At 40.7% G+C, this 25,706-nt stretch overlaps 1 protein-coding gene across 5 annotated transcripts in view; it reads left to right on the top strand.

Annotated features, from left to right (window-relative positions):
- Positions 1-25,706, top strand: part of DST (dystonin) — a 496,498-nt gene that overhangs the window by 116,131 nt on the left and 354,661 nt on the right. For 4 of the 5 annotated variants that reach the window (XM_047102585.1, XM_047102584.1, XM_047102586.1 and 1 more), the window contains exon 4: positions 9,043-9,250. In XM_047102585.1, the coding sequence (XP_046958541.1) occupies positions 9,043-9,250 (208 nt within the window). Of the gene's footprint in view, positions 1-9,042; positions 9,251-15,753; positions 15,845-25,706 lie in introns of those variants that run through there. The other variant, XM_047102587.1, reaches the window with a different exon arrangement.

A 25,706-nucleotide genomic window follows, 5' to 3' on the forward strand; every position in this document is an offset into this window, starting at 1 on the left:
TATGCCAGGCATCATAAGTAAATGAAGTGGGCCAGGTACGGACTGTGTCAGACTAGAAAGCACATGTCCTTTCTGAAAAGGGGAAATACTATTAGGCTCAAAGCTCCATATCTTAATTTTCTTGTAAAACTCCCAGTTTTTAAATGTCTGTCATTAGTTTTAAAAAATGAGTAGGCCAGTCACAATGCATCTGTAGGATGGCTGTATCAGCAGTTGACAGTTTTGGATATGATACTGTTGGACGAACGAGGCAGGTACAAAATGCTTGCATCTCCATCGTGGCTTCTAAAGAGACTATAGATGCAGTAAACTGTTTCCTGACTCAGCATCTCTCTCCCAATTGACTTTATATTATTAATCATATCTTTATGTACACATTTACATTATCTTATGGAAGAGATATTTTTCAGCCTAACACATTAAGATGATAATATTTAGGGGCGCCTGGGTGGCGCAGTCGTTTGGGCGTCCGACTTCAGCCAGGTCACGATCTCGCGGTCCGGGAGTTCGAGCCCCGCGTCGGGCTCTGGGCTGATGGCTCAGAGCCTGGAGCCTGTTTCCCTCTGTGTCTCCCTCTCTCTCTCTGCCCCTCCCCCGTTCATGCTCTGTCTCTCTCTGTCCCAAAAAAATAAATAAACGTTGAAAAAAAAAATTTAAAAAAAAAAGATGATAATATTTAAATATAAGTTGGCTATTTTATCACCTCTGCTCTGCCAATTAGATTTTAAGCTCCTCCAAGGCAGGAGCCAATGTGTACTTCAGACATATTTATTTTTAAGATTTTTATTTTTAAGTAATCTTTACACCCAACGTGGGGCTCAAACTCACAACCCTGAGATCAAGAGTTGAATGCTCCACTGACCAAGCCAGCCACGTGCCCCTACTTAAGACATATTTTTAATTGATTGATATAAATAAGTAGCCATTTAAAATATAAGATTATGTATTCTCTGGTTAAAGAGATGTTTTTGGCATTTGAGTTTGTCTTCCTAATGTGTTTCTGTTATGTGGGGCTATTTTCAGCGTTGCATTTGCTTTTTCTTTAGGCAAATTATTGGAAATGTTCTTTGTCAGTTTGGAAAGACTACTTACAGGTCCTCAAATGCAGACTGTTTTTGATGTCTCTATTTCTATAATTTTAATATGACCAAATTAAGCAGGACTTGCAAAAAAGTCTGTGCTATTTTTAAAAGATTTTTATAATTTTAGAAAATTTTCATATTTTGATACCTAATATAATTTTTCTTTTATTTGTAATCCTTTTGGGGGGATGATTGGGGCAGTGTCAGAACACCTAGGACCAAAGAATCTTAGAGTTGGGAGAGACCAGAGTAAACTCAGTGTTCCCCTCAGCACAGACCTGGTCCCTTGCAGTAGGAAGGTGCTCAGTATCATACAAAGCAGTCTTTCCCAATTTTTTTTTCGAATTTTTAAAAAAAATTTATTTATTTATTTTTGAGAGAGAGAACGGGAAAACACAAACAGGCGAGGGTCAGAGAGAGAGGGAGACAGAATCTGAAGCAGGCCTCAGGCTCTGAGCTGTCAGTGCAGAGCCTGATGTGGGGCTTGAACCCATGAACTGTGAGATTATGACCTGAGTCAAAGTCGGATACTTAACCGACTGAGCCACCCAGGTGCTCCAAGTCCTTTCCACTTTTAAGGGTTGTTTATTTTTGTATGGTTTTTCTTTGTGAACTGACAACTGTCTCTGATCATTTCTGTCCTTTGGGCTTAGTACTGAGCACAGAACAAGTCTACTTATTTTGAGCTCCCCAAATAAATGGTAAGACCTCTGAGGGCTGTATGTTAAGATGTTCCTCCCAGTGCCTAAGACACATTTTAGGGCATTTAACAACACATGGTTGAGAGCACAGGCTTTGGGGTCAAAGGACCCAGATGGAAATCCTGGCTCTAATTTGTACTGATGGAATGACTGTGGACAAGTTACTTAGCGTCTCCAAACATCTGTTTCTTTCTTGGGTTGCAGTGAGTATTAAATAAGATATGAAAGAAAATGCTTAGTATTTTTCCTGACTATGGCCATTCAATAAATGATGTGTGTAGTTAGAACATGATGGTTATACTGAAAGGAAGGAAGTCTTGGAGAATGTTTTAGTACGAAGCCAAGACTGCCTAGAATCTCAGCCATACTCCTCCCAGAAATGAGTCTTTGATGCTTATCTTGTAGAGCTTCCTACACAGCTAGAGGAAAATGATGTGTGAGCTCAGTTTCCCCAGAAACATAATATCAAGGAACACTCTTTTTTTGTTTTTATTTTTTTTTAACATTTATTCATTTTTTTTTTTTAAATTTTTTTTTCAACGTTTATTTATTTTTGGGACAGAGAGAGACAGAGCATGAACGGGGGAGGGGCAGAGAGAGAGGGAGACACAGAATCGGAAACAGGCTCCAGGCTCTGAGCCATCCGCCCAGAGCCCGACGCGGGGCTCGAACTCCCGGACCGCGAGATCGTGACCTGGCTGAAGCCGGACGCTCAACCGACTGCGCCACCCAGGCGCCCCCATTTATTCATTTTTTTGAGAGACAGAGCATGAGTTGGGGAGGGGCATAGAGAGAGGGAGACACAGAATCCCGAGCAGTCTCCAGGCTCTGAACTACAGCACAGAGCCCAATGTGGGGCTCGAACTCACGGACCATGAAATCATGACCTGAGCTGAAGTCAGACGCTCAACCGAGCCACCCAGGTGCCCCCCATGGAACACTTTTAATGCACAATCTTTCTAGGAAGAATTTGTGTCCTGAATTCCAGTGTTCTTCTTTCAGAGACTGATGAACTCGCCCTGTCCACCTAAAAGAAACCTTTGACTTCCTTAACTCTTTGCCCAAAGCCTCCTCCATGGAGTGAGATCCAAGAGCCTTCTAGCTTCCCTTCCTTCTGACCTCTCTTTCCCCCTAACTCCACCTAGGCTCTTCTTCCCCTTTCAGTTAAGGGCTCCTGCAAATGTCCCCTAAAAGGAGAGAGTGGGAGATAGCTGATGTCTCATCAAAGCAGAAGCTCCCTCCCTCTTACTGTTTAAAAGTGGTTTCCAGTTGGGAGGCTAATTAAAAACTATTTATTTAATGAGATACACTGAATTGTTCAAATAGGTTTTAAAAAAATTTAAAACAAGCACATAGTCTCCACAGTTTATCATAATTCATTTGGTTTTCAAGGGTTTAAATACACTCTTACATTTTCCTTAACTGTTTTCATCAACATCTGTTTATTTGTGGTAGAGATTGTTTTCTCTAGGATCTGTAATATCAGATAATGGGCCCTTGCTTTTTTGACTTGTTTCCCAATAAAAAACTAGCATACAAGTTGTTTTGGGTCTTACTATATATTTACCTAATCAATGGGATTTTAAACAAAATTAGATCTTCATGGTTTTAATTTAATTTAATTAATTTAATTTAATTTTATCATTATTATTTTTAATATGGGGCTTGAACTCATGATCCTGAGATCAAGACCTGAGCTGATATCACGAGTTGGACGCTTAACCAACTGAGCCACCCAGGTACCCCAGATCTTCACGTTTTTCAAGTTTTGATGTCTTTTATTTTGTTTATATAAAATTTTTTTAAAAATGTGATTTTGAACCAACTTTGTGTTCACTGGATTGTATATTAAACGAATACTGGTGAAGTCTCTTTTATATCCTTTCATCTAAAACTATACTTAGGACTAAGGCAAGCACATCACCTTTCTCTGGTGTCTTGTTGATTTAGGCTACTGCTTTGGTGCTTCTCAAAGTGTATATCAAGAAATACTATGAAAAATTACTGAGATGGACACTATCACTGTATATTTGCAGTCCAGGGATCTCGATGTTGTGAGAACAGGCCTAGATTAAGCAACACTCAGAGAAACCGAGAAAGGTCTTACTTGTGTGTCCACCCCTGTCCCCCACCCAACTCTTCATTTTGAAAATATTCAAATGTGTAGAAAAGTTGAAAGAGTAGTATTGTGAATACTTATTATTTTTTATGTTCATTATTTTAGTGTATTTATTTTGAGAGAGAGAGAGAGAGAGAGAGAGAGAGGGAGAGAGAGAATGCCTGTGCATGAGCAGGGGAGGGACAGATAACCTGTTGGGCCATAACCTATTGCTATATTTACCAGTTCTCTCGTTTTTTTTTTTTTTTTTTTTTTTTTTTTTAACAATTGAAAATAAGCGCAGACATCAAGAGTTTCTTCACCCTGGAAGATAAGGATAAAGTGTCCCAGGATAAGGCACTTTCCTATACAATCACAATATCATTATCACATCTTAGAAAATAAACAATAATATCCCAATATTATCTAATAAACAATCCATAATCCATGTTCAAATGTTCCCAGTTGTCCCTAACATATTCTTTTTAGCTTAAAACAAAAGTATAGAATCTCATCAAGGTTCACAAATTTGTTAGTATGCTTCATTTATTTTAATTTTAATTTTATTTTTAAAAATTTTAATGTTTATTTTTATTTTTGAGAGAAAGAGAGACATAGCATGAGCAGGGGAGGGGCAGAGAGAGGAGACACAGAATCCGAAGCAGGCTCCAGGCTCTGAGCTGTCAGCACAGAGCCCAACACGGGGCTCAAACCCATGAACCGTGAGATCATGACCTGAGCCGAAGTCAGACACTTAGCTCACTGAGCCACCCAGGCGCCCCTGCTGTATTTATTTTTAAATTTATAACATGCTCTGTTTGTTTGGTGTGTATATTTCTCAACATTGACCATTATGAAGAGTACAGAAGAGTTATTTTATAGAATGCCCCACAATCTAATTGTTTATGTGTTTTAGTTTTTAACCTTTTGGTAAACTTTTGGAAATATATTTGCAGAAGTGTGCATAAAATATAGGTATGCAGGTTTGTGGAAGTCACCTGTCCAGTCTCTGGGATCCTAAAAGTCTGGCTCTTTTACAAACCCTTATCTCTGCACTTGTTTCTCCATTGCATTTAGAGAATGCCTAGTGCAGAGACAACTTCCTGGCATTTTCCTGCGGATCAGGGTGCTAAGACTGGGCGGCTTCCAATTTAGGCAGTTCCATTGTACTTATCTCAGATCCCCCACCGGGGTTTCAATTAGAGAAGTTATTGTTTAGATCCCCTTCTAAAAATGTTGCATTCTCTAATTATCTTGGCTTTAAGACATTTGGGTTGTTTTTATACCATGTGAATGCACTGGCTGTTAGGAAAGTCATTTTAGAGTTTTGGTGATCTAATTCAATTGTTAAGACTGCCTTAATAACTAGGTTGTAATAAGACATAATACAGGGTGTTTAGATTTCTCACAACCTGGTGTTTTTGGTTAGAGACCCAACATCAGTCCTGAAGTGGTTCACAGTCCTTTATTAAAAAAAAAAAAAGGCCAAATGTTAAAAATATTATGACCCAGGCCAACTTTGTCTTTACCCTCCTAATTACCCTTTCTTCTTCTTCTGCACAGTCCACAGTGCTTTCCTATTTCTTTTGTACTCAACATGAATGCCAAATGGTGATGACAGATGATGGTGTAAATTGGGGTCCTTAACCTGGAGTCAGTGTGTCAGTGAACTCCATAAAATCATGTGCAAAGTTTGTGTATATTTGTCCATGTGTTCTGTTCTAGAGAGATGTTCCCATAGATTTCTTCAGCTTTTCAGGGGTGCCTGTGAGCCCCAAATGGTTAAAAACACTGGCTAACTAGTTACTTCTTCTCAGGGCCTTTGCTATTTTCTCTGACTCTTGGCATAGTAGCTTTCTTTTTAGTAATATTTTTGTGTACTTGTTTTGAATTTAAAAATTATAAGGAATAAAATTAAGTCCATTTATTTATAATATTAGTCAACATTCTGAGAAACCATTGTTTATACACTGGTAAATAGTTATCTATCTACCTATCTTCTGTTTACCAATTTATCAATCACCTATCTATTTATCTATCCATCTACACACACACATACACACACAGACACACACACACACACAGACACACACACTTTTTAAAAGGAATCCTAGTGTAGATGGGTAACATTTTTGTTTAATTGCTGCAGTGTAGTTCATTAGTTCATTGTATGGATATACTGTAATTATCAAATCTCTTATTCATGGACATAGATGTTTATATTTTAATAGGAATCAAACCTTAGGCAATAAGAGATAAGATCTTGGGGCTTTTGCTGGTCACAAGAGCCCTCTTCCTTTGTCTAATCCCTGCAAACTCCACATCAAACGTGAGGCTATGGATTTGGGGCCAGAAAACAGGTTAGCTTTTTCGAAAAGAAAACTGTATTCTTTTTTTTTTTTAGTTTAATCATTTTATTTTGAGAGAGACAGAGAGAGAGAGTGTGTGCGCATGAGTTGGGGAGGGGCAGAGGAAGAGGGAGAAAGAGAATCCCAAGCAGGGTCCATGCTATCAGTGCAGAGCCCAATGCGGGGCTCAATCTCATGAACTGTGAGATCATGACCACAGCCAAAATCAAGAGCTGAACGCTTAACTGACAGAGCCATCCAGGCACCCCAGGAACTATATTCTTACACTCTTCCCTCCAGTCTCCAAGATACTGACATGAATCAAATCATTTCAAATCAATAAAAAATATAACAGTTTTATAGGATTGATTACCTTCAAAGCAGCTTCATTTAAATCCATTCTCAATTTTCAAGGTTCAAATGGGCCTAATTTTGTATAGTTTACTTACATTTTTAAAAGTGTTTATGGAAATTATTGTGTAAAAAACCCTAATACGTTCTTAAAATGCTTTTGTTATGTAGTTTGGGAGACTTGACCAAAGAGAAATATGCATGATTTCCCTTGGTCTGTGTATCTGTGTCTATATTTTCATATGATATATTGCTGAAAGAAGTGTTGCTGATGGTCTTTTCTTCCTTTTCTCTCTTATCTGTTTACCAGTGACACTACCAGATTAGAAGCTGCCCCAGTCAACACCCTTGGGTCCAGGGGTAGTAACTGTTCCCATCTGGCTATGTGTGATTAATGGTGTTTATGTCATGGCATAAATCACATTTTGCTGTTCAATCAGCTGAGACTCTGGCCATTAAAAAAAATTACTCTATCTACAAAAATCAATAACCAGTGGTTTTTGGAAAGGAGCAGTTCTTTAACAGTTACTCCCTAAGTCTGTCTGTAAAGATAAACAATCAAATTACTATAGTCAGTGAAATTGTGCGGGCAACAGCAAGAAATATAATCTCGCAGATAAGGGATGACCTTAAGTAAGGACAGGTAGGAAGCCATTTTAAGGAAGACAAGGCAACCAAAGAAACCCAATACCCTTTTGAAAGTCTTTAAGAATGTCACCCTTTTCCACAGATGTAGCCAATAACACGACATCAGAGAGTGCAAGATGAATTTTCAGAAAAGCATGGAAAATAAATTAGGTTGATAATGGCATTCTGTGACTGACTTAATACCCACTCACAACTCTCTGTGGACTCTAGCAACAATTTAGAAAATCAATTTTATTTATTTACCTCATGTTTGCCTCATACATTATTGCCATGAGGAAAACACACAAAAATCTAAATAAATAAATTAGCCAAGGCGATGACATTTCAGGTAAAATAAAATGGAGACCATTTCTTTGGGAAAGAATAGGGCGCAAGATAAATCTTAGACACTTTACTTGCTGGGAAATATTATGTGTACTTTTAAAATGGTGGTGTTGACCATGTGTAGCAACAAGCCTGAATAGACGGAGGCAAGATTAATAGTCCTGATTCACTTATAGTTTGCTTCACAGGCCGTGAGTGAGTGCTTTGGGATGTTGCTCACACAGCCTGTTTTGCTGCAGTCGCCACTGCTTTTGTGAGCAGCTCAGTGTTTTTGCTCAAATTGGAGTATGCCTCACTGATTCCGGTCTGCAACTTGCTTCTTAGGAGTCTGTGACTGCAAGATCCATTTCGGGAATTTGAGTTGCACCAGTTTGCCATCTTTACAACGAGCCTTACTTTTTTAGCAAGTGGAATTCTAAATGGGAAAGTACAGATTCCCCCTCGGTACTTTATTTATATCACTGTTCGCAGCACAGATAACATCCTTATTTCCACAGCAAGCCAGCAGCTCTCTAAATAATCACAAACCTACCTCAGTAAAGAAGGCAGGAATAATATCTCGTGCCTTTTCCCTGTGTGGAAGGTAGAACCTTTTGATGCAAGATATGATCCTGCAGATTTGTTCCTGCTGGACGAAGGGAGGACTAACCTTCAGGCAAAGTGCTTTGGTAGAAGCATCCTGTTTCTCATTTCACTGTGTAATGACCAGGAGCTGAGAAGAGCTGTTTCCTGTCACTGAGCTGCATCATCCTCATTTACATTATTGGCAGCTGTTACTTTGCTAGAAGTTTAAATTATCTGAAGAACTCTCAACTGAGTTCAGATGTTTGTTTATTGGATCTGTCTTGGGCTTCTGAAAACAGTCTTTTGTGTTCTCCCCAGTCTTAAGAAAAGCTCTTCTCAGAATCTGTCCTTCCTCCCTCCTTGCTCCTTTCCGGGAACCTGCTTCAATCTCATGAAGAAAATTAAGTAAAGAGGACAAGGGGCTTACAACTCATCAGAAAGGAGACTCCAGTTGTGAGGCGACTTGAAACGGAAAGGAATTGGGACTCAACATCCTGCATTTGTGCTTTGTTTTTGAAACTTTGAGTTAGTTGCATTAATGAATTCACCAGCAGTCTAGTAATGGAAAATGTTTCTCCTGTCCTGCTGGGGGAGCCAGATACTATAGATTTGTAACAGGAAGGCTGTTGATTCTGGCTTCATTGTTGGGCCAGTCATTTGTGAGCCGGTGGCCGGACCGCAGGCCACACACTTCTGTGCAAATCTCCTATGTATTGGGACCGCCTGGGTTTTGTTTCTGCCGTCCGAGACACGGCCAAGAAAAGATGGTGAGCCCTGGGTTTCATTTCTTGTTTGTGTTTCCCCTCAGCATTGAGGATGGTGCAGAATGCCAGACTCAGTTTGGGGGCAGGGAGGGGACTGTTGAAAGCGATGAGCATATGTGAGTGTTTTGCTATTAATGCTTTTTTCTGTGTCATCCTCTGTAGAGTTCCGGGAACGCGTCCTATCGCTGCTCTATGTCTTCCTCTGCGGATTTTTCTGATGAAGATGATTTCAGCCAGAAATCTGGCTCGGCATCTCCAGCGCCGGGAGACACCTTACCCTGGAATTTGCCTAAACATGAGAGATCAAAAAGAAAGATTCACGGGGGCTCGGTGCTGGACCCCGCTGAGAGGGCAGTGCTTAGGATAGCAGGTAAGCGCATCCGGGGAGAGGATGGAGCCTAGAGAGAGTTGCGAAATTCACCCTCTACCCCCTGGGGCCGGGGCTGTAGCTGGGAGCTGCTGATGCACCGGGCGGGCGTAGATTGGTGCTCTAGGTGGGGGAGGAGGATGACCATGTTTACTTTATGCCCGATTTATATCGAGAAAGCAGTTTGCCCAGCCTGCTGGTGACTAAGCTATTTGGCCTTGTCTTCGGGTTGGATGAATTGATACCTTTGAAATGCAAGGGGATATTTACAGACATCTGCATTAAACTTTCCTATTTACACGCTGTAGCTACTGTGACATTCTGAAAGTATTAACTTGTGTGATTCCTAGTGCATTTGCTAGAAGCTGTGAGAAAGCTGCCTTCTTTTCCATTTTTGCCCAGGGACACTGAGCTACGCAGATTTAACTGGGGTAGATTCCTGGCTTTTGGTACCCAGGATTGTAGAGGGTACTTCAGCAACTTGGATGCCATTTTTTTTTTTTTTAAATGTAGCATCTCTGTCAGCATCATGTGTCCGTAGCAGCTTTCTGTCCCTGGTGCTTTTCAGGGCTTAGCCATCATGCATTCCTGATTAATTAATTTATGGGAGGTGCCAACATTTCTGTTCTGTTACCGGTGTTCCCTTGCATTGGCTGTAAAAGTCGAACCAGAAGGGATGGCTTGTTTTACCCAGCTGAAAGCTGAGAACACTGAGGAAACCAGTCCTCCAACCTTGCAGTGCTAGTGTGGTTCTCTCTTCTGTGTTCTGTGCATGAGACTTGCTTCCTGGGGTGATTGTTCCTCAATTCCCTAATTCCCTCTCTCTCTCTCTCAGAAATGGTATAAGTCTTTTGGGGCTCTTGCAAAGGCCAAAGGTCAGGCTTTTTCCAGAGCTAGTTTCTGCAGTCAGTGGATCTGGCCTTCTTTCCTCTCCACTCCTGGGGTGGGGGTGCCCACCCAGTTTCTTTTGCCTCCCACTATAATGCAAAGTTGGTACTCTATCTTCCTCTGAGGGGGCTGGTGGGGAATAGTCCAGATCCCAGCCACCACAGCAGCTGAGACTCCCCCTATGGTCCCCCCAGTGGGATTTTCTGATTACGGGAAAAACAAACAGCGCCCAGCCAGCCATTCTGTAGTCTGGGTTTCTGGGGCAACAGCCTTGAGCTTCTTCTGTCTGTTGTGAGATGCTGGCTGGTCTCTTCCAGGCCTTTGAGAGGAGGGGTGGAGCCGGGAAAGGGTAGGAGGAGGGAGGATCTAGGAGGGAGACTGTTCTGGAGCCAAGTGAGAGTGAACAGGGGTGGCTTGGGGGAGCTGGGACAGACCTAGCTCTCACCGCCTTCCTCAAATACTAAAAAATGTTTAGTCACTGAGGCCTGACTCCTTGTACCTCCCCTCTTTTCCCCCAACTACATGCAGGTCCGGGGCATGGAGAGGAGGAGACGGTGACTCCACCCTATCTTTGGCTGTGCAGAAAGGGAAGATAGGTGAAAAGAGGGTACTGAGAGAAGTTGTTGGGTCTTTGTGGAAAGCCTGGCCCATCAGAACAGGATACCTGTGTTCTGTGCATTTTTGTGGAAGGAAGAGGTGCTTTTGGCTCGAGGGTTTTGATAGTGGTGGCAGAAATGGATATTTTGCTTTCATTAGTGCAGGAAGGGGTTATGGGAGCAGGACGGATCAGGTGTTTGTCATGGGGAATGACATTATATAAGCTGAGGAAGACAACTAGGCAGGAAGTCAGGAGAAGTTGGGGAGACTGTCATTGTACCCTGCAGATGGGGAAGAAATGGAAGAATTGGCAGTTCTGGTGGGATGCAGTGGGCAAGTAGCTGCTGATGTTGGTAGACTGGAGACTCTTTGAGGGCAGGAGCCATGTCTTACTCGTAAAATGTTTGTCGAGTTATTTGTGGGGATCGCTGTGAAGTTAGTGGTTATTAATGCACTTGAGACTTCCAAGTTACATACTTATAAAAATTTCTTTTAATGTTTATTTATTTTTGAGAGAGAGAGACAGAGTGTGAGCAGGGGAGGGGCAGAGAGAGGAGATAGAATCTGAAGCAGGCTCCAGGCTCTGAGCTGTTAGCACAGAGCCTGATGCAGGGCTCGAACCCATAGACCATGAGATCATGACCTGAGCTGAAGTCAGACACTCAACAGACTGAGCTACCCCAGGTACCCCTCAAGTTACATACTTTTAAGATATTAATCAAAAAGAAAACAAAATTATGAATAGAATAAGCAGCCCTACTATGGAAATGTGCTACTGTATTTAAAATAAATATTGGTAAGTTGCTGTTTTCTACACAAATCACAATAATCATACCTTGGGAGCAGAGACTTGGAGGCCGGTCTTCGAATAGCTATTTAATAATAATGTGGCTAAAATATGAAATTCAGATATATTATGTATTAAATACACTGCTGATCACCCCCATGTGAAGATAAGATCACTGCTGATCACCCCGTGTGAAGATAAGTGGAGGGAATTTGATGCTGTGGAGTTTGAAAACATACTATTAAAAGATTTTGACTCTTAACTTTATTAGACATTTTCAGTCTGCCCAAAACTCACCCCGTCTTTGAAATTCATCCCTAGTAAGACATGGGATGAGGTTCAGAAATGGTATGAGGCTGTCAATAGTGTTCATTACCTAGTAATAAAGGAGTTGAAAGTCCAATATTTTTATTTGTTTTTAAGGTCACAAAGATAGAATTGAACATGAAAATGCCTAGAGTCAAAAAGACCATATGGTCTGTGGGATACCTTAATTAATTCATATTTAATAAAAATTTATCGAGTCCTGGAATAAAATGAAGAAAAGCACATACTGTTGCCTTTAAGGAAGTTTTTGTTCAGTATGATAACTGGATGTGTTGTCAGATACTTACAACACGGTGTGAGAGATTAGCTGTAATGACTATAAGTACCTAGTATGAAAAGAATCTAGAGGAGAGTCTAACTAGCTTGGACAGAGAGGGAAGGTTCCTGAGAGGCTTCTGGGGGGAAGTGCCACTTGAGGTGAGATTTGAAGAGTTTGATGGAAATAGAGGGAACGGGAACACCACTTCAGAGGGATGGTACCACAAGAACAAAGGTAGGGAGATGTGTTTAAATGGAAACTTTAAGGCAATCTAGAAATCAGAGTTAAGTGCTTAAAAAAAGTGGGAAAATATGATAAATGGAAACTTCAAGTAATATGCGTAGTAAAGCATGGAGTTTGGTAGGGAATAGCAGAAATTACAGAGGAGCTTGTGTGCAATGTTGAGGAGATTGGACTATTTGTGTCGTAAGGGGTGGGGGAATTCTTGGAAGATTTTTCAGCAGTGCAGTGACATAATCAGGTTCACATTTTGGAGAATCTTATTGGTGCTGGTGTCGCATGTCTGACACTTTATGATTTTAAAAGTGCTTTTGCACTTGTTGTAGTTCTCTCATTTTAAAATCTGAGACTGTATACCTTTCCTTTCTCTCACAGGGTCAATGTGAGAATAAGATGACGAAGTGTGAGGAATGGGGCTTTGTAATATCCATTGTATAAATGGCTTTTACATAAGAACAATATAGATCTGCTGTTCTTAGTTACAGGGTTCCCTGTAAGTTGGGTGTTTTAGTATTGAAGTGCCCATAAAGGTACATGGTTTGTTGGTGACAGTGCTGTTTTAAAATAGGGATTTTTGTCCCATGTAAATTCTTTGAAGTGGGAATTGAAGGATCTAAGCAGAGTCAGACTTTGGACTCAGGTAAACTTGGATTTTAATTCTCCCTCTATCATTAGTCAGTTGTATTTTCTTCAGCAATTTCCTGAATTTTTCTCAGCTCCATTTTCTTTATCAAAGGGGGTTATAGCTGTGGTGAATAAATAAAGTAGTGAATGTAAAACCTTTTGTGAATTCCTTGGCACATGGCAAATGCTGTATAAATGAGTTTGTTGATGGCCAGATGCTCTTAGAAGCAGTTACTACATTATCTCATTTCGTCTCCCAACAACCTTATGAAGTAGGTATAATTATTTTCTCCATTTTCCAGTGCAGAAACCTGCTGAGAGAGGGAGAGACTCTTCCTAGGAAGAGGTGGATCTATGATCTGAATTCAAACATTCTTGACTCCAGAGGCCAGCCTCTTAACTGCTGTGCTTAACTGCTGCTTCCATATGGAATAGACTATTATTATTAGCAGGTTGACCCAGTATTACCATTCCAAGCATGCATGGGGCAAAGGCTGTTTTTACAGAAAAGCCCAAATGCTGCTGCTGTTCATTTTGACTGGTTCCTTAAACAGAGAGTTAAAATCAATTAAGAGAGCACTGATTATATTCACAAAACGGAGTGCTACTGGGTTTCAGTCTTTGATGAAGACTCAGACTGTACCCTCAATGACCCTACTCATTGTGAAGGACACAAAACAGTTTTGAGAGATCTGTGTACCTGTATGGTCTATAAATGGAATGAGTCTCAGGGATCTAATTGCTAACTCTTTCATTTTAAGAAGGTGTCACAAATAACGCATGTGTATTACTTCATGCACTAATGTGTACATAAACGCATATCAAGTTGCAAGAAAACTAGTGATCCTAAGTGCTTGGTGGGACATGGGCTCAAACTCAGATTATAAGCCAGTGGTCAGGGTAGAAAGGCGAGATAGGGTTTTGCTTTGTTTGGAATAACAAAAGTAGGCCAGTTGCTCAGGAGAAGTAAAGATTTCCAGTTATAACTCAAATAAGTCTTTTTCGAGAGCATATAGTTTTTCAATGAGTACTCATTCCCATCTAAGAGTTAATGGAAAATGTTCCAGATTCGCAACACTGAAAGGGAAAGGAAAAAAATATCATCAAGGACAAAAGGTCAGTACATATGAAGGGAAGAAATAGGGAAGGAAGATGTGGGCAAAAGGTGAAGCTGTCATAAGTCAGATGGTCAACAATGAGTTGATTTATCTATTAATAGTAGCTAACACGTATAAAGCCACAACTTTATAAGGTAGGCACTATTATCCCCCCATTTTACTGATGGAGAAGTTCTGAGAGGATAAGGAACTTGGCCGCGTCACACAGAAAGGAGGCAGGATGCCATCCAAGGCAGCCTGACTTCAATCAGTACTCTTAAACACATCCATTTACATGATCTGCGTACCCACTGGTTCCACCAATGGACCCTTAAAACTCACCACTTTAGTATATGACATGCCAAAGTTAAGAGAATTGTATCCATTTTACTCAAATTCAGTGGCTACCAGTACTGTGTGGAATGAATAATGGGTAGAGAGAAGAAGGGAGGGGACACAGTAGCCTGGGGGCGTTGTGAACTGACCTGGCTGTGGCCGCTTCCTAGGAGCCCAGCGGCAGATGCGCCGACAGGCTCTGGGGGGCGGAAGGGAGGGACCGAGGGCTGGTCCGCCGGCTGCGCAAGCGCAGTAGCTTCCAGGCTGTCAGGCCCTGACGCGCAGGGCCACCTGCAGAGGCCGCGCCGCCCCGCCCCCGAGATGTGCCCAGAGCAGGGACCCCCCCTCCCCCCCCCCACCCGGCCCCGTCCCGTGCTGCTACCACTGAGTGACCTGAGTCCCTCTATGCCATAAGCTGGGTTGAAGTGTATTTTCCACTCTCCTCCGCGTCACCCCTTCCCCGGGGAGAACTGCAGACTGCTCAGCGAGGGGCTGAGGGGGTGGGTGGGGGGGTATCCTGCGCTCGTCAGTGACCGCGATCTGCGGCTTTGTTTCCCAGGCACCTGTTGTGGGTCCCAAATAGAAACCTCACCCTTGGGGATCCGGGCTGGCCGGCCAGTGTCCGGGGGTGGGCGTGCTTGGCAGCAAGACCGACCTAGGTGGGCGGGCCGGGGAGGGGGCCACGGGGCGCCCGGCGCTGCCTGGGAGGGAGGGGCCGAGCCGCGCCGGGGTCGGAGCCTAGCCAGCCCGGGCGCTGACCGCCGCGCTTGCCCCCTCCCTTCCGCCCTCCGCCCTCCCCCTCCCTTTCTCCGGGGGCGCGGGCGAGTGTCTGCGGCGCGGCGGCCAGGAAATGCCGCAGATGCGCCGCGCAGCATCCCGGGCGGAGGCAGCGCGCCAGTCCTCTCGCACCGCCGCCGCGGCCTCGGCCCGGCCCGGAGCAGGCACCCATCGCAGGGCCAGGGTGGCGACCGCGTTGGCCGAAGAGGGTCCCGGCGCCTGCCGCCCTTCGCCTGTCCCCACCGTGCTCCAGGCTCCTCCGCGTGGTGTGGCGCTGCTTGTCGCCGCCCCCGGGCTTGCCGAGATTTGCTGCTGCTGAAACCTGAGAGGGACTCTGGCTCCCCGGAGCGGCAGCTTGGCACCCGCAGCCCGCCAGGGGGCCTGGGCGTTTCCTCTGCCGGCTCCGGCGCCCACCACCCCCTCGCGCCCCGGGCTCTGCGTCTCCGGCTTCAGTGCTCTCCACCAGCGTGCCGCTCCTTCCGCTTTTCCAGTTCCCTAGGCAGCGTCTTGCTGACTCCCGGGGTTAGAAGGGGGAAAGGGGAATTGGCCAGTCATCGCTTAGATAAACTTCGGCATGGCGGGGTACCTCTCGCCAGCTGCTTACCTGTACGTGGAGGAGCAGGAGTACCTCCAGGCCTATGAGGATGTCCTGGAGAGGTACAAAGGTATGTGGTACCCGGTGCTTGGGCTGCGGGGCTTGGCACGCACCAGCCGGGTAACCGTTATCTTTGCTTAACCAGAGCCACTACGGCTTGGGCATAGGTAAACAGGTGTCTGGACCAGTCTTGGGAATGGACCAGGTCTTTTTGGAAGGGATTCAGTAACCCTGACTCACAGAAGGGTGGGCGATGGTCTGGAGACGCCCTTTGATAGGCTGTGGCGTGGGGGGAAGGGGTTTGGGTTCTGAGCACATTGCATTTTTCTTTCCCTTGTAAAAGCTGTTAAGTACTATGCATAATCATAATTCTTCCTGGGAGGGTGGGTACCGATTAATTCTCCATAGAATTACTAAGGCATTGCTGCTCTTGCTTTGCATGGGGTATTGGTTAACCCTATACAAAAGGTTCTGGGGTTCTTAAATACATGGGCTGTTTCACCACTGAGTACATCACCAAATCATTTTTCTTAGAACGATTTTATTTGAAAAAAGTTTATGGTTTGTGACTATATACCTGTTCTTATGTGTCATAAAAATTATTTGATTGTGATGGATGAAAGACTTAAGTCAGCGACTCTTGTAAATTTAAATATAAAGCAATATATTTTGAGATTTTTTTTTTTTTGCCTATACTTTATGTTGGGGAAATTCTGTGCCAACCTGATAAATTTTTCATATTTTAGTATTGTTTACTTCGATCTTAAAGTGCACCATCTCCTCTTAAAGGGTCTTTTTGTCTCTGGAAATCATTTTTCAGTGCGTACAGAGACACAGTAAGGAGACCGAAACACTGCACACCCAAGGCTAGCTCACAGAGTCTTAATATATTAATAGTGAATAGTGGTCTGATTCATATCTTGGATTCAAATGGCTTTAGATCTTTCGAATATTGGCTTTGGGCTCAATTTCTGTAATTTGAATGGGCATTATATGGTTAAAAATGGCCCGCATTAATAGTTTTCTATTAGTAGAAATATAAAATGCTGAATTGAATAATTAAATTCCAAATCTCCAAAAATCTCAAAACCCATCCAGTAATATGTTTTATCTCTTTCTAGAAGGTGTTTTATTATTGACATTCTTTTAATCCACATAGAATTTTGTAAACAGCACAATCAGAATTCCTTTGTGCCAAGACTCTATTGTGTATAATACTGCCACTGAGCAAATGCAGTGGTATTTTAGGCGAAAGCACATTGGTAGCATTTATGTCTGCGTACATGTGTAATATTCTCATGTTTATGTCTTTCTTAATCAGTTGTCTCCAGAACGTTAAAAATGAGAAACATTGCAATATAGACTAGTAAACCTTATTGAAGACACACACCTGTGCTCTTTAAAATCCCAAAGAAAAAAGTTGAAAGTTCTAAAGCATAAACATTTTATACTTTCGAAAAAAATTATAGCCATATGAATTTTTGTCTCATCGAGTTTTGCCTCAGTGATACGTGGCTGTTTTCAGGTGACTTTGAAAACAGTAACTGAAGTGCTGATTAGACTTATCTTGCAGAAGCAGACATTATTCAAAAGCTTGTTTCTATTTGCCTTTGGAAATAAAAGAAAACTAAAGATCTGAAGGCCATTGCAGTTTTCATGACACTTCATTTTAATTATAACCTAATGATCAGTATTGCACTTAGGCATACACTTTTTCAAACACATCCAAAATTTCACAGAAAAAAGTGAGGATTGTTTCCTTCATTTTCTTTGTGGTTTTAAAATGCTTAGGTCATCAATTTGTACTTGGCCTTATAGATGTTCTATGTTTCATTTAGTTTTGTAAAGGAAAGTAAGAGTATTGGTTAGTGTATCATGTGAAAGACTGGAGACCTGGAAAACTCATTGTTTCCCAATGTGTTTTGAAGCCAGTTATGATTTCCCATCAGTATCCAATATGATGACTTCACTATAGTGCTTATGATCCCAATGACTTGCTGTGGGGGCTGATCTAATCAGGAAAGAATTGTAGGCTTTGAATAGGGAGTGTCAGTTCACTAAACTTTCAAAGTACAGTTGCTCATTTTCTGAAATCATGCATTGTTCAAACATCTCGCATTCCCATTTGAACTTAAGAGAGGTTATTTTGACTTTCATTTCTGACAAAGTTCCTTGGTTACAGAATGAGTTTGCATTCAGCTAGTGTATTATCAGGTTGCCAAGTTATCATATGCCCCAGCTGTTGAATAGTGTAAGTGGTGGAGTCAGCTGGAACAAATTCAAAATTTGTCTGTTGTCAGAAACGTAGAGTTGTAATAATCTATACTGTCAGCAATTATGAGTACTGGGTTTAGGAGCTGAGAGTTTTGTCAGGCTTAGTCCTCAGATGGCCTTGCAAGGACTTCCAACCTAGTCCTTTGTAGAAAACCCACTAGTGGCAAGTGAGTGAGCCCTAATTACTTACGGTGTGGCCTATTCTCGTGTCTTGCTTTGGTCCGTTACTTCTGAGTAAAAATAGGCAACTGTTTGCTGAATTAGAATAACACAGATCTATTTGCTGCAGAGAGGAGTGCAGTGCTCTGATTCATATTGTAGTCCTCTTATAAAACATACGGTCAGAATATTCAGGGTATCCAATTAAAAAAACATCACATTACTTCAGCTAACAGCACAGTCAGGGGGAGTAAAAGCATTTATTTACAAATAAAACATATTTACTTATTGTTTATGCTAGAAATTGCCCATGTCAGTGGCTTTCTTTAATATTTATTAGCTTATCTACTGTATTTACCATGTAATACAAAACATGTTTAGTAGCTTAGCATAAAAGGACAGAATAATCCCTCTTGGTTTTTTTTTTTTCTGGTCAGTGTAAGGAAACTAACCTGTATACTGTTATACTTAATTATATGTTTTTATGTTATTCATACTAATTAGCTGTCACTTTAATCCGTGAAATTCTGCTAGTTAGCTCTGTCATTGGAAGCTTTAATTTTCTCAATGTTGTTACTTTTTGAAAAGGATGTTAAATGTGAAAAATGACATCATTAATACGAACCCAGCAAATCTTATTTTATACAGTTTAGACTTAAAAAGAAGGTAGTTTATTTTGGTGCAACCAAATGAATGCCTTCCCATTGATCTGGAAATTAATTATCCCCACACAACTGTAAAAAAATGTTTCACTATCATTCTCTTTGAAAGCTGCATGCCAGATTTGTTACTTGTAAAAATCGTCTTTGATTACTTAGGAAAAAAAGGAAAAAAAAATTTTGTTTTTCATGAAAACTTTGAGTAATTGCTTCAGTCCCTTCTCTCAGGGCTATGTAATTCTGCTTATGTGCTTGGTGACTGAGAATCACTGCACCTGTAGTTTTCATTTCAAGTTCAGTTTTATGGCCTGCATAGATGTGTGGTTGGCAAAAATCCTGTCCTTTTGCTGTGTAAACTACTCTGGTGCCATCTGATTTGAAAGTTGGAGTGTAAAGGTTTCCAGGAACTTTCTTCCCTTCATACTGTGTAGTCTTTGATGATCTTGCTCAGTGGTTTTCACTTGGATTCCAGGATGCTGCAAAAACTTGATTTCACATTTCACCTGCTTATGCTCTGCTCACAGGTTAATGTAATAGTTGTATAATAGTGCACTTCAACTGTGCTGCATCCTGATAGTATTATATTGTAGCTAGTTATAACAGTATTAGTCTTGGTTTTTTCTTTTCCTTTAATGAATGAAATAGGCCTAATCTGGTAGTAAGTGTTAGGATTGTATTTGATTCTTTGTAACAGAAAACAGATGATAGTGTTTCTTTGTATCAGGTACTGAGAGGTCATGGTAGGCAGGTAGGCAGACCAGGGTTGAAAGATACCTGGATTTGCCAACAGGACCTGGACTTCTATATTGCTGCTTAGCCACTTGTGTATCATGTGGTCATTCTGTCATCACAAGATGGCTGCTCCTTTTCTATCCCTTGTGTCTTACTTCCACATGGAGGAAGAAGTGCAAGGACAAAGGACAAAAGGTGCAAACTAATTGAGTTGGCCTCCTTTTAAAGAGTTTTTTTTAGAAGCCCACTTAGCAACTTTCACTAGTATCTCCTTCACGGGAACTATTAAAATGGTCACTGCTATCTGCATAGCAGACTAGGAAAGTACCCGCTTGAACACAGTTGAACTTGTGTTGGTTTAAAGGATAAGAAAAAAATGGATATAGAGTTTGCAACCAGCAGTGTCTGGCACACAGACGGAAAAGTATCTGCCCTGAAATTCAAAACTTAAAGTTTAGGCACATGTTAACGACCATAACACAATATATTTGACTTTGCTAAAATTTAAGAGAATATCTGAGAGCTCTGCTGAAATCTTTGAGGATTTTCAAAATGACACAGTTGAATGTTTTATAATGTTACAACATGGATTTGAAAGTAATTTCAAATTGGCCAAATAATTTATTCATTGCCTCCTACCATAAGGAATACTATCAGTCTAGGAATGTTTGCAGTTATTAGATATTGTTAGTGAATTTAACATTGAACCCAAAATATCAGACTGATGCTCCTTTGGTTTCTTTTGTTTTGACTTAGACTTTTGTAGATTTCTCAACATTTATTTACCCAGGGACTTTTAAAAAAGCTTTATGCTTTTGAAAGTTTTTTTATTTGAGCAATGTGGAGATGCTTATTATCTGGCTCAGTGGTGATGTTTTAGGTAATAAATGACATGTAAGGAGAGGCAGTGGGAACAATTTATTGTCTTACAGTTAATTTGTAGCCAGGCAAAGAAACTTCAGTGTTTCTGCGTTTGGGTCATGTGTGCCCAGGAGCCTGGCTCTGGAGAGCTGGACTGTTTGACCAAAGTGTCTTCATGAAATTGAAGATTGTGAAAACATCCGAAGCTATAGAGGTGACAGAAAGATGGAGAGTATCGAGGCTGTTGGGTGTTCCTTTCTGTTTTAGCTCTACAACTGAGTATAAAAATGTGTAAGATTATCTGACCGTTTGTCTGATGAACGAATTGAGTGAGAGGATTTGTAGTTTAGAATATTTATTATTTCTTATTAATTAAAAAGAAACTTGGGTACTTCTGTTACATGGGACTTTTCTTTTGAAAAGAAAGGCTTTTGTGTCCATTTCTCAGCTCTTAGTAAACTAGGAAATCACATGCTACTTACTTCCAAAAAGGAATTTCAGGCAGCTATCTGCTGAAATACATCATTATTTCTATAACAGATTGAATAAGGATTTATTTATTTTTTGGTTTATTTCTTTTTTTATTGAAAATTTTATTTTAAACGTTCACTTTTGAGAGACAGAGTGTGAGTGGGGGGAGGGGCAGAGATACAGAATCTGAAGCAGGCTCCAGGCTCTGAGCTGTCAGCACAGAGCCTGACATGGGGCTCGAACTCACGATCTGAACTGAAGTCGGATGCTTAACTGACTGAGCCATCCAGGTGCCCCATTTGTTAGTTTATTTCTTTAATGTAATTTTATTTGCTGTTATTTTTCAACCTACTATTATCTCTTTCAGAAGAGGAAGCAAATAATTCTGCTCGCGTTGGATGTTGTACTTATGGTTGGAAGGGATTTTACCCTGTGAGGTGAAGGGTACCAGGGAGGAAAGCTCCAAGAGGAAAGACTAGTGTGACCATTCCATTTCATTACTATAACCATAGAATCCATTTTGAGCATTTGGCTAAAGTGCACAATAAGTTTTTGAGATGCAAGTGTGTAGAGGTTGTAGGAAAATGGAAGTGGGTGAATGTGGAGGGTTACGTTGGGGCAGATCGAAAGGGTGTTGAATGCCTCACTGAGGATCATGTTTGGGCTTTATTCTGTAGGTAGGGAAGGGAACCCTAATGATCTTCAGTAGAATGTTACCAGTGAGAATAGCTTTTAGAGAGATAACTTTGGTGACAGTAGGGAGACAGGCCGCTGTATAATTATGGTGGTTGGAATGGAAGGCTGATTCAAGAGAAATTATAGAAGTTGACAGGATGGCTGACTGGTTGGTTCTGTGTATGGGACTGGGAAGGGGTGCAGCAACTTTCATTGTTGAAGTTACATTTGAAGAAGCCTGGAGTGTTTTCTTTTTAATTTGTGTAAAAAAAAATGTGTAGTGTGTTAATTAGAAAGTATCTTTTTGAAACAGTTTTTTTTTTAAAGTTTATTTATCTTGAGAGAGGAGAGAAGAGTGTGAGTGAGCAGCGGAGGGGCAGAGGGAGAAAGAGAGAGAGAGAGAGAGAGAGAGAGAGAATATCCCAAGCAGGGTCCATGTGTGGACAGTATAAAGCACCATGCAGGGCTCGATCCCATGACCCTGGGATCATGACCTGAGCTGAAATCAAGAGTTGGTTGCTTAACCAACTGAGCCACCTGGGTGCCCCTGAAACAATTAAAAAAAAATGTTCGTTTGTTTTTGAGAGAGAGTGAGACTGCAAGGGAGGGTCAGAGAGGGAGACAGAGGGTCTGAAAGCGAGTTCTGCACTGAGAGAGCAGAGAGCCCGATGCAGGGGCTCTAACTCATGAAACTGTGAGATCCTGACCTGAGCTGAAGTTGGATGCTTAATCGACTGAGTCACCCAGGTGACCCAAAACAAATTTTTAATATAAATGATTATTAGATCTTCTTTGGTAATGAAATGGTATGAATGCTGTTTTGCTTGACTTTGGAAATACAGGAAGTAGTGTGACCTAGAAAACTGGAATGTTCCATTTAATGTAGGGCTCCTGAAGTAATGGCTTATCAATCTTGTTGGAATACTCTGAGCAGGATTTGTAATATCTTAGAGCAGTGAATTTGTTTTCTTTAAGCAAATAAAATTACCGGTTTAAGATCCTTTGTAGAAATAACTAAGTTATTAAAAACAAACCTTTCAATATATTTCAGTAATTCGTAGTGTTTGGTTTTATTTCAAAAAGTCTTTTTTTCCCTCCTATGTAAACTTCAGATTTGTAGTCAGTTTTGTTTGGTATATAAGAAGTGCAGTAGTTACATGATCTTGTAAGTTCTAAGCCATCCTTTAATTTATGGGTGAAGCTTTTAATTTCTAACTGAAAATAGTAAAAATAATAGCTACCATTTATATGCTTACCTACTTATATGCCAGACAGTGCTGGGTATTGCGAATGAATTATATATGTATAATTTCTAATTCTCATAACTCTTTCATCTTTGCTACAACTACTGCCATTTTGCCCATATGGAAATTGAGGCTTAGAGAAGTTAATTTTCCTAAGATCATATTGGTGTAAATGGTGGCCATGGCATTTGAACATAAAGTGTATATTTGACATACTATATATTTTGAGTTTCATTCCATTGGTAAATGTTGCAGAAGTTGTTTTTATGAAAAAATTTTTATTAAGATTGTGATTTTGATTAATACTACAACTGCTTGGGATGTGTTAAATGGATGCATGACATTAAAATTAATAGCTTCAGGGGCGCCTGGGTGGCGCAGTCGGTTAAACGTCCGACTTCAGCCAGGTCACGATCTCGCGGTCCGTGAGTTCGAGCCCCGCGTCGGGCTCTGGGCTGATGGCTCAGAGCCTGGAGCCTGTTTCCGATTCTGTGTCTCCCTGTCTCTCTGCCCTTCCCCCGTTCATGCTCTGTCTCTCTCTGCCCCCCCCCCAAAAAAAATAAATAAACGTTGAAAAAAAATTAATAGCTTAAAAATTGATAGACATTTATTTCAATTCAAGTGTTAAATAGACTTTGGAGATTGAACTGTTATATATCTTAGCTGGATTATAAATTCTAATTATTAGATATCCATGAAAGGAAAATAAAATTTTAAGATGAGCATTTTCGGTGTGTATTTAGGTTGAGATTTTGAAAAGAATTAAGTTTTGTAAATGTCACCAATGAATGTGGCCGCTTTGATACATGCCTGAAATGTTTCCTGGAAAGAATCGTCAAAGCGAATTGACAAAGTCTTGATTTTTCTCTAGTGGGTGAAAATATTTCCCAGTGAATCCTGGTATTAAAGACATTTTACAAAGATACTATTGTCTCAGTGAATTAAAACATGCCCTTATTTGCAGTGTTACAGTTCTCCATGCTGGCCATGCCAGTGTGACTGTATGCATTCTTGATTCTTGGCATGGATACTACTACTTGGTGGCTTATTTTGTCCTGCCTTTATTAACCTGGTGAGGTCTGATGCATCAAGTCTACCTCACTGGCTCAGTGAAGGTGGGATAAAGTAGTATATATGAAGTATTCTGAGCAGCAGAGATTACATAGATGACTCAAGTCCTCTGGCTCCTCCTAGGCCAGTAGCTTTTATTTTATTTTATTTTATTTTATTTTATTTTATTTTATTTTATTTTATTTTATTTTATTGAGTGAATAGACTACTTTGAAAGTACTTTTAATTCATAGAAAAATTGGGCAGAAAGTACAGAGAGTTCCCATATACTCCTTCCTCGCCCCTTACTGTTTCCCCTTTTGATATCTTGCATTGGTGTGGTACTTTTGTTATAATTGATAAACCAATATTGATGTATTATTATTAAGATCCATAGTTTAGATTAGGGTTCACTAATGCATGTATCACGTGTCTACCATTACAGTATCATACAGAATTGTTTCACTGCCCCTAAATACTCTGCATTCTACCTATTCATCCTCCTTCATCCCTGAATCTCTGGCAGCTACCGATCTTTTTAGTCTTCATAGTTTGCCTTTTCTAGAAGTTCTCTAGTTGGAATCATGTAGTTTGTAGCCTTTTCACAGTGGATTCTTTCACTTGGTAATAGGCAATTAAGGTTCCTCCATGTCCCTTCATGGCTTAATAGCTCATTTCTTTTTATTGCTGACTAATATTCCATTATTTGGATGTACCGCAGTTTATCCACTCATCTATTGAGGACATCTTTCTTGCTTTCAGCTTTTGTCAGTTATGAATAAAACTGCTATAAACATTTGTGAGCCGGGTTTTATATGGACAGAAGTTTCCAACTCATTTGGGTAAATTCCTAGGAGTACAGCTATTGGATCGTATGGTAAGGCTTTGTTATCTTAATAAACTGCTAAACGGTCTTCCAAAGTGGCTGTACCCTTTTGCATTTCCACCAGCAATGAATGGGAGTTCCTGTTGTGCTGCATCCTCACCAGAATTTGGTGTTGTCAGTGTTTTGGATTTTAATCATTCTAAAAGGTGTGAAATGGTTTTGAATTGTTTTAATTTGCAGTTCCCTAATGACATATGATGTGGAACATCTTTTCATATGGTTATTTGCCATCTTTACTCTTTTGGTGTGGTGTCTGTTTGGGCCTTTTGCCCACTTTTTAATTGGATTGTTTGTCTTATTGTTGAGTTTTAAGAATTCTTTGTATGTTTTAGATAATGGTCTTGTAGTAGATATGTTTTTTGCAAATGGCTAATGACTTTTTATACAGTTGCCTCCTTTTGACACTTATAAACCATTGCATATTATAGATATTATTTAAATAAATAAGGCCCTGATTATTTCCTTTCATACGGTCATGTTGTTTTTAACTACAATTTTTTTTGGGTACATGCATTAAATGTCGCCACTTCAGAGGATTGCATGTGGTGTCTCAGAGTTCAGCTATCTGACAGTTTGCTCAGTTATCTGCATATGCTGCTGCTACGATTCAGGTATCCAGTTGGTTGGCAGCTATGATGCTTTATAGCACTTGAGTCTAAAATTAGTTGAACTGTTCTATTTTAAGGATAAACTGCAGTTAGTAGTCCATGTCCTGCAAAACATATGAAAGTTCAACTCTTAGGATATTGGATTACTTATTTAAAATGTGATCAGAAGTAGGGTTACATAGATAATTGTTAGCTTTAGTTGTTTAGCAAGTTTTTGTTGTGGCGATTTGATTATAGCCTGGGTGTAAAGCTATATGTATGTAATATCTAAGAACACAAAGTTTTACTCTTGTCCCTTAAACTGAAGACAGTG

This window comes from Lynx rufus, unplaced genomic scaffold (genome assembly GCF_022079265.1).
Source record: "Lynx rufus isolate CCGP_SWC_20201006 ecotype Redwood Valley unplaced genomic scaffold, mLynRuf1.p SCAF_6, whole genome shotgun sequence".
Classification (NCBI taxonomy): Eukaryota; Metazoa; Chordata; class Mammalia; order Carnivora; family Felidae; genus Lynx; species Lynx rufus.